The sequence below is a fragment of the Sebastes fasciatus genome, chromosome 2 (genome assembly GCF_043250625.1).
Source record: "Sebastes fasciatus isolate fSebFas1 chromosome 2, fSebFas1.pri, whole genome shotgun sequence".
In the NCBI taxonomy this organism is placed as follows: Eukaryota; Metazoa; Chordata; class Actinopteri; order Perciformes; family Sebastidae; genus Sebastes; species Sebastes fasciatus.
This window is the reverse complement of record NC_133796.1, coordinates 1,448,076-1,457,336: the sequence shown is the minus strand read 5'-3', so window position 1 is coordinate 1,457,336 and position 9,261 is coordinate 1,448,076. Positions and strand designations below refer to the sequence as shown.

At 43.1% G+C, this 9,261-nt stretch overlaps 1 protein-coding gene across 1 annotated transcript in view; it reads left to right on the top strand.

Moving 5' to 3' along the window:
- LOC141761661 (ATP-binding cassette sub-family C member 12-like) overlaps positions 1–9,261 on the top strand; it is a 36,860-nt gene that overhangs the window by 11,328 nt on the left and 16,271 nt on the right. The window contains exons 7-10 of the mRNA XM_074625174.1: positions 1,688–1,835; positions 2,274–2,422; positions 3,358–3,465; positions 4,531–4,737. Coding sequence (XP_074481275.1) covers positions 1,688–1,835; positions 2,274–2,422; positions 3,358–3,465; positions 4,531–4,737 — 612 coding nt within the window. The remainder of the gene's footprint in view (positions 1–1,687; positions 1,836–2,273; positions 2,423–3,357; positions 3,466–4,530; positions 4,738–9,261) is intronic.

Below are 9,261 nucleotides of genomic sequence, written 5' to 3'. Positions count from 1 at the left end.
CCCTATTGTTGAACGCACTTTATTGGTTCCTGGTTTTCTGCTTGCCGTTTCAAACAGGAAACAACATGGCGGCCTGCTCATAAACTTTCTGTTATTCCATCTAAACAATCCTCCAAAATCTACTTCTGAAAATACTTAAAGTGAGAAATAGGCGATGATGTCACTGCTGCATCTGATTTCAGTTTATAACTAGATCGCAAAGTTTCACAGCTTGGTCGGACGCGTCACGCTGGACGAGCTCATTTTCATAAATCTAGGCTATTTTATGCAAATCAGGGGCGTCCAACGCGACTCGCAGGCTCTGGAAACTCCCTAGAAACTTTGAAACTAACCGTCGTTGATCTAGAATAAAGACAGATTCATCAACATGGATTATTTCTCACATTAAATGTTTTCAGAAAAAAAATGTCAGTGAACTATTTTCGTGATATAAGAGAAGAAAGTTTCCAAATGAGCCGCCATGTTGGTTCTTGTTTGAAAGCAGGAAGCAGTAGCCCACGAGGGAAAGTCAGTCAGTAACAGACTTTTGTTAATTACATGACGGTTAACAGCATTCAGCCAGCACAAACCCCAGCGCCGGGGTTCACATCGGGCTGGTGGAGCGCTGGTACAACCTGTAACGGCAGCAACTGAAAGTTTGCTGATCCGGCGGGGAGTTGGTGCGGTCCCCCAGGATCAGACTCCCGTAGCTGGGGTTTGCGCTGGCTGGATTTGAGTTGAGTCCGTCTCCTGGAGCTGCTCATGTTGTAGCAGAAATAAGGAGATGAGAAGCAATCTGAAGAGGGCAGACCTGGGGGGGATCGTTTATTCTTGCAGTCTTGACAAACAAGACAAGATCGAAAAGTCAGAGTGCATACTATGACTTTTATACCCAACAGTAAACACCCTCACGTCACTTTCCACCAATCAGGTTCACGCCAACAACTCACACAGGATACATCTGGTCAAATGGTTATTTAATCACTCCTCTTACCAGTGTCCCATGACCATCCTGTTCTTTCATGTCAGGTCAAACTCTCGGCAGGTCATATCGTATTTCCAAGAAATGTTTTTGTACCTTACTCCTAATGTTCCCTGGAATTGTTCCTGTACTGTTCTTTCCAATATTCCTGTTTTTCCCGGGTGTCAGGTCGACCGGTTATATGACGACATGAAAACTCGTTCTTCAACACTCACCGCCACTTTGGATTTAATCCAATAAACTAACTATCAAAGCGTACACGGACCGTACAGCCCCATTAAACACACAAGATGGTAGAACGTAATCTACAACCCGACGCCACACGTGAAGATTATCAGATAGCAGTGTCATTTTGACCGTCTCTCAGAGTTTCAGCAGTTTGGTTGAATTTTTTTATTCAAGATGTTTTATAACTGATGACTGTACATTTCTACAGTAGTAGAGGTGAAATGCTGAAAAATGCCCACATTTTACACATTGCACTTTTTAAAGGCTGCTTAACAAAGACAAACATGAATGCCGAGAAAGTCCGTAACTAGAAATCAAAATGAACCTGGAGTCCAGAGGGTTTGTTTAAAGGGAAATTCACCACCTTTTATGTGGATGTCCAATCCAAAGTTGAGTTCTCTTGTTGGCGGAGCCATGCCGGCTGTGCCTACATGTACCAGTCCGAACATGTCGTTCAGCAGTGACTCCTCTCTGGTTTTTTGTTTTTGTCTGTGTCAGTTTGTAGCTGCCCTGCTCATTAATCGGTTCCAGAAGAAAGCAATGGAGATCACAGACAGTCGAGTCCGCACCATCAACGAGATCCTCAACTGCATCAAACTCATCAAGATGTACGTGTGGGAGTCGTCCTTCTACAGCAGAACCACAGGTAACGACGGGTCCACACTACACCAGAATCCAGCTGATTCTGGGTCTGATTCCTCCTGATTGTCTGATGGTTCTACAGATGATCTTTCCAGATGTTCCTGTGGTGTGTGTGTAATATACATGTACCATTACTTTTGATTATATGTGGGATACTTAGGTCACTGGTGGTATCATGTGACAATCATGTGACTAGAGCGCTTACCTTTTAAAGATGGCGTCTCTGTGCAGATTTATTAAGTCTGGAGACGAGCTTGCTCTAGAAACATCACTTACGAAGATGTGCCAATTGCACTCTCGCACTCTAAGGGAGCTACAGTGTGCGCACTTTCTACGTTTTCCAAATACTAAGCATGACACAGAGGTCAAATAAATGAAATGAAATAAGCTGCTCTATGTGGAGCGTGGCCTGAGATGACCTCTGTTATGTGTGTTGTGTCAGACATCAGGACCTTGGAGAGGAGTATGTTGGAGAAAGCTGCTTTCATCCAGAACTTCAGTGTCACCATCAGCCCTATAGTCCCCATCTTAGCCACCATATGCACCTTCATCGTTCACACCGCGCTGGGTTTACCGCTCAGCACCCGCACGGTGAGTACTACTACTACTGCTGCTGCTGCTGCTACTACTGCTGCTACTGCTGCTGCTACTACTGCTGCTACTACTACTACTACTACTACTGCTACTACTACTGCCACTACTGCTGCTACTGCTACTAATGCTGCTGCTACTGCCACTACTGCTGCTACTGCTACTAATGCTGCTGCTACTGCTGCTGCTGCTGCTACTGCTGCTGCTACTGCTGCTGCTACTACTACTACTACTACTGCTACTACTACTGCCACTACTGCTGCTACTGCTACTAATGCTGCTGCTACTGCCACTACTGCTGCTACTGCTACTAATGCTGCTGCTACTGCTGCTGCTGCTGCTACTGCTGCTGCTACTGCTGCTGCTACTACTACTACTACTACTGCTACTACTACTGCCACTACTGCTGCTACTGCTACTAATGCTGCTGCTACTGCTGCTACTGCTGCTGCTGCTACTACTACTACTACTACTACTACTGCTACTACTACTACTACTACTACTACTGCTGCCACTAGGTCTATAAGAGTTATATGATTTTCACATAATACTACTGCAATGAATTTTTCAGAGTTAGACACTCAATATTGCACAGAAATGTACTTTATTGTCCTTCTTTCTATGCTTTATTTTCTCTTTCTCTAGTGAGACACCTCACATATCTATTATTCCTTCTGCGCTCTTTGAAGTGATGAGCAGAAGTTACATTCACTAACGCTCCAGCTCAACTTACACTCATAGCATCAACTCAAGGTGACATTTATGAGTTGGCTTGCAGCCTCGGTTTTAGGCGCACCTCTGGCCTAAGGTCTTATCTCGCGACCCCCCTATCACACCGGGGTTTAGGGTTACTGCAGTGCTCTTTAAACTCTGTTTTCTCGTTTTTAAGCCCATAGCAGCCTGTGTTGATGCCTCACTCTTTGTTTCTTCATCAGGCTTTTCCTGTCATCACCATCTTCAACGCCATGAGGTTCATTCTGTCCATGTTGCCCATTGGCGTCAATTTCTTTGCTGAAGCTCTTGTGTCCTTGGATCGCCTCAAAGTAAATGACGCTCCGACTCACCTGAACTTCTCCAACAGTCAGTCTGAAAAACACTTACGGAAAATATCATTCAAAGTCTCTGTTGGACTTCTGTTGTACAGTAAACCATCTCAACGTTAGCATGCTACACGTAGTTCAAACTGTTTAACTAATCCAGACTAGCATTCTGGTATCAGGATAGAATCAGTTGTTAATCCTGGACGATGAAGTTATCTTGAATAACAGAGCACTCACTTATTTTTCAGTGAAAATCAGAAACCTGCTGTGAAAATGAAAATTTACTGAAATACTTTAACAGATTTAATGTTTAATGTTTAATGTTTAATGTTTCCGTTTTATTGTGGAAAAACATTTTGTGGCTCCATCTTTTAGAAATTAGAATGTTTTGTTTATATCTGAGTTTATGTCTGTTAAACTATATTTTGTTGTATATCTATAGCTTAATTCTTTGTTTGTGTATATATATATATATATATATATATATACATACTAGGGCTGTCAATGTTAACATGATAATAACGCTGTAACGCAAATTTGTTTTAGCGCCACTAATTTCTTTAATGCCACTTGCGATTTTTTGGTTGTAGCGGCTCAGTTTTAAAGCTAGAGTGAAGATACTGATATCATATGAAACTAGAAAAACCTAATTCTGAAAAATGTCCGAAAACAAAGTATGAAAATTGTCAGAAAAATATCCAACAAAAGTCCCAAAATGTCCAAAAATCGTCTAAAAGAAAAAAGTCAGAAAAATGTCTGAAAAGAGAATTTTGTCGAGGAAAAACTGTCATGTCCATTTTCAAAGGGGTCCCTTGACCTCTGACCTCCAGATCAGTGAATGTAAATGGGTTCTATGGGTACCCACGAGTCTCCCCTTTACAGACATGCCCACTTTATGATCATCACATGCAGTTTGGGGCAAGTCATAGTCAAGTCAGCACACTGACACACTGACAGCTGTTGTTGCCTGTTGGGCTGCAGTTTGCCATGTTATGATTGGAGCATATTGTTTTATGCATTATTGTATATGTTTATACCTGTGTGTGTGTGTGTGTGTGTGTGTTGCAGAGGTTACTGCTGACAGAGAATCCAGAGTCATACATCATCCAGAACACAGACAGCAAGTCAGAAGTCATCATGATGCAGAAGGCCACGCTGTCCTGGACCAAACCACTCAACCCCCACGACACAGAGGACCGGGACGGCCTGGTGTCCGAAGCCAGACCCACTGAAGTGATGGCCACCCTGAGGAACATCTCCTTCACCCTGCACAAGGTCAGACTGATGACACAGAGTCTCTATCAGATGATGGTCTCTATAACAGATGATGGTCTCTATCAGATGATGGTCTCTATAACAGATGATGGTCTCTATAACAGATGATGGTCTTATAATAATAATAATAATAATAAATTGGACTTATATAGCGCCTTTCAGAAACCCAAGGACGCTTTACAAAGGGGGCACACAAAAAACATACTAATAAATAACACAGAGGAGAAACTATAGCTAAGTAATTAAAAGAGTGATGTGTAGGAAGAGTTAGAGGTCAGAGGCCTTGATGAACAGGTGGTGCTTGAGGTGTTTTTTGAAAGTGTCCAGGGATGAAGCATTTCTTATTTCAGGAGGGAGAGAGTTCCAGAGGGCGAGGGCCGTGACACTGAAGGCTCGCAGCCGGGTGGAGAGCAGTCCAGTGTCAAAGGATCGTAGTTTCCGGGATGGAGTGTAGGGGTGGAGAAGGTTGGTTAGGTACTGGGGGGGGCATGGAGGGATTTGTATGTGAGAATGAGGAGTTTATAGTTGATGTGAGACTTGATTGGAAGCTGGTGAAGGTGGATGAGTGTCGGGCCTAGTGCGGGTCAGAACCCTGGCAGCTGAGTTCTGGACATACTGGAGCCGGTCCAGGGCTTTGCTGGGAACCCCGGACAGGACTCCATTACAGTAGTCCAGACAGGAGGTGATGAAGGCGTGGATGAGGGCCTCTGCCACGGAGTCGGAGAGCGATGACCGGAGTCGGGAAATGTTTTTGAGGTGGTAGAAGTTGGATTTAGTGACGGATTTGATGTGTGAATCAAATGAGAGAGTGGAGTCCAGGATGACACCTATAGGTTGCGGACCTCGGAGGATGGGCAGATGGAGCTGCCATCCACATCCAGGAGGAGATCTCCAACCTTCCTTTGCATTGCCTCAGGGGCCACAACCATGAGCTCTGTTTAGCTGCTGTTGAGTTTGAGAAGGTTTGATGACATCCATGTTTTTATTTCATGCAGGCAGTTGAGTAGGGACTGGGGGGGGGGATGGCTTGGTGCTGAGGTAGAGCTGAGTGCCGTCGGCGTAGGAGTGGAAACAGACCATGGAGGCGAATAATCTGACCGAGGGGGAGCATGTAGATCAGGGGTGTCAAACTCATTTTAGCTCAGGGGCCACATGGAGAAAAATCTATTCTCAAGTGGGCCGGACCGGTAAAATCATGGCATAATAACTTAAAAATAACGACAACTTCAGATTGTTTTCTTTGTTTTACTTTGGTCCAAAATAGTACAAGCACATTCTGAAAATGTACACATCACAAATAATCCTCTTGACAAAACACTTCAAGTTAGTTGAAAATTCTGAGGAAAAAATTGGTGCAATTTCAAGAACACAATGCCTCAGTGATTGGAACTTAAACTTCGTCTCAGTGTATCTACAAAGCCATTAAACTTTAAGTCGCAGCCTATCTGGGATTGAACAAAATACGAAATAAATAATAAATAAATAAAACAACTCTTCTAGGTATCAAATACCTCATTTGTCATTTCCACATATTAATCCTGTGCTAACTCAACAAACCATACAAACTGAGGTAGAAACTATTCAAGAGGGTTGAGTTACTCCCTGCCTTGTAGGCTAAACTATTTATTGATAGAAAAATAAAAGCTGTGCAATGCATGAACAATTTCAACAAACCAAACTTATGAATTGAAGTGACTGACATTATTACAGTAAATCACACACTGTTCACTTTCTTTAAATTTCCACAGAAGACAATCATTTTCACAGAACTATATCAGGGTGCAGTGTCTCATGCAGCATTTTAAGTGGGATTACCCATTGTTTATTTCACTCCTGAAACCTGGCATCTTTTAGCTTTCACAAGTGCATCAATATCAGGCGTCACATCCTGAGTGGCAGCCAATTTCAGGATGTTATTCAAGTGCTTGTTCGTGAGCCTTGAGCGCAGATTTGTTTTATTGATGCTCATTACAGAGAAAACTTGCTCACAAAGATATGTGGTTCCAAACATGCACAACACTTTTGCAGCAAGGGCTGTCAAGTTGGGGTAACGTGGCAAGAGATACTGATAAAATGTGTCCAAGCCAGCTGCAGCAAATTTGCCCTTCAAATCTGAGTCACACTGCAAGTCTATTATTTCAAGTTGGATGTTGACGGGCAGATCAGAGGCATTCGCGGTGAATGGCGAGCAAAACACTTTGAAGTCTTTCTCCAGTTCACCAAAAATCTGAAAACGTTGCTCAAACTCCCGCAATAGTCCCGTTATTTTATCTTTGAACCGCTTCATGTCTGCGGCATGTTGGGTCGCGCACACATCTTTCAGACGAGTTGCGTCTCCCACAATGACAGCTTCAACTTGAACGCACATATGCTGTCATAATACTGCGTGACAACTTTGTTGCGCCCTTGCAGCATTTTGTTCAAGTTATTCAAGTGCTCTGTAACATCCACCATAAATGCAAGGTCCTGCATCCATTCTGTGGACTGAAATTCTAACACTGGTTTGCCCTTTTTTTCCATGAACTGTTCAATTTCCTCTCGTAATTCAAAGAAACGCCTCAGCACAGCACCTCGGCTTAACCATCTTACCTCGGTGTGGTATGGCAGCCCATAGTTGTGGCCTTTCTCTCTGAGAAGGCTGTCAAACTGACGGTGATTCAGGCCTCTGGATCGGATGAAATTAACAGTTTGGACGACCACCTTCATGACGTTATCCATCTTTAATGACTTGCAACACAAAGCCTCCTGATGCAAAATACAGTGAAAAGTCCAAAAATCACGTTCTCCATTTGCAGTCTGCACTTTCTCTCTGAACTTTGTCACAACACCTGCTTTTTTCCCGATCATTGAGGGCGCACCATCTGTAGCCAGGCTGGCAGCGCGGGACCAGTCCACTCCGACCCTGTCCAGGGCGCCGACGAGTGCGGTGAAAATATCAGCTGCTGTTGTGGTATCCGTCATTGGCACCAACTCCACGAACTCCTCGGTGATGGTCAAAGTGTCATCAACTCCGCGGATGAATATGGCCAGTTGCGCAACATCTGTAATGTCAGTGCTTTCGTCAATTGCAACTGAAAACGTAATAAATGACTTTACTTTGCGCTTCAATTGGCTGTCCAAATCCGCCGAAAGATCAGAAATCCTGTCTGCAACTGTGTTTCTTGTCAGGCTGATATTTGAAAAAGCCTGGCACACAATCTCCGCAGCCTTCAGCATGCATGTTTTCACAAATTCCCCCTCACTAAATGGCTTTGAAGCCACTGCAATTTCATTAGCAATAAGGTAGCTGGCTTTCACTGCAGCGTCACTGATTTCTCGGCTATGAGTAAACACAGACTGCTGTTTCTTCAGACCCGCCAACAATTCATTCACCTTCTCTCTTCTCTGTTGTCCTTGAACGTTGTTGTATTTGTCGGCATGAAGAGTCTCATAGTGGCGACGAACGTTATATTCTTTCAGCACTGAAACTTGCTGTAAACACAACAAACACACAGCTTTCCCATTCACTTCCGTGAAGAAATAGGAGGATGACCATTTTTCTTGGAACAGTCTGCACTCTGCGTCCACTTTTCTCTTTTTTGACAGAGACATTTTGGGGCAATGAGGGTGCCAAAGCACGTAATGTTCAAATCGGGCAGGCAGAATGACAAGCTAGCTCCGGACTAGCTGTAGCCTACTTGCTTAGCCCCGGTATAAACAGTTTGCTTGCTTAACAGAATTGGGATAAAATTGGTTATTTGTCCCCCATAAAAAATTAACAAAAATCAAAATTAAAAGCTGTATTTATTCTTAATCAACTGAATTAAATCATAAAATGCATTTTTTTAACTCTTTTTGAAATTAAATTCATCAATATATTCATCAACAAAATCGCTTATATTGGTTCCTCTACGCTTGATCCATTTTTCAAGACATTCCATGTGCTTTCAATACTTTGTGTATGTACTTCTGGGTTGTTTGGATCTACAAAGTTTTTAGAGTGATTTATTGTCCTGTGTATGTACCCCATTTTTCTTAATATTGAAGTAAGATTTCCAGCAATCAGAAATGATTATTGAACCAGGAGCAATATGTTTCTCAATTAAATCCAACAAAGTTTGTTCTTTTCTATCAGGTACATGGACTAAAAATATCTTTTTTGTTTCCCTGCAAACCCCACCAAACATCCACTCCGTTTTTAGTATTTATCCTCTGTTATACTTTCTACGCGATATAACAGTTTCATCGATCTCGATCCTTGCTGCAGCGGCCCAGGGTTCGAATCCGACCTGTGGCCCTTTCTGCATTGTCATCCCTTCTATCCCCCCTTTCACCACTATCACTGTCAAATAAAGGAAAAAGACCAAAAAAATCTTACCAAATAATCTTTAAAAAAAAAAAAAAAAAAAAAAAAATTGCAGCTCCTTTTTATGCTTTGCAAAATCATCTCGCGGGCCGGATTAAACCCGTTCGCGGGCCTGATCCGGCCCGCGGGCCGTACGTTTGACACCCCTAATGTAGATGGTGAAGAGGAGGGGTCCAAAT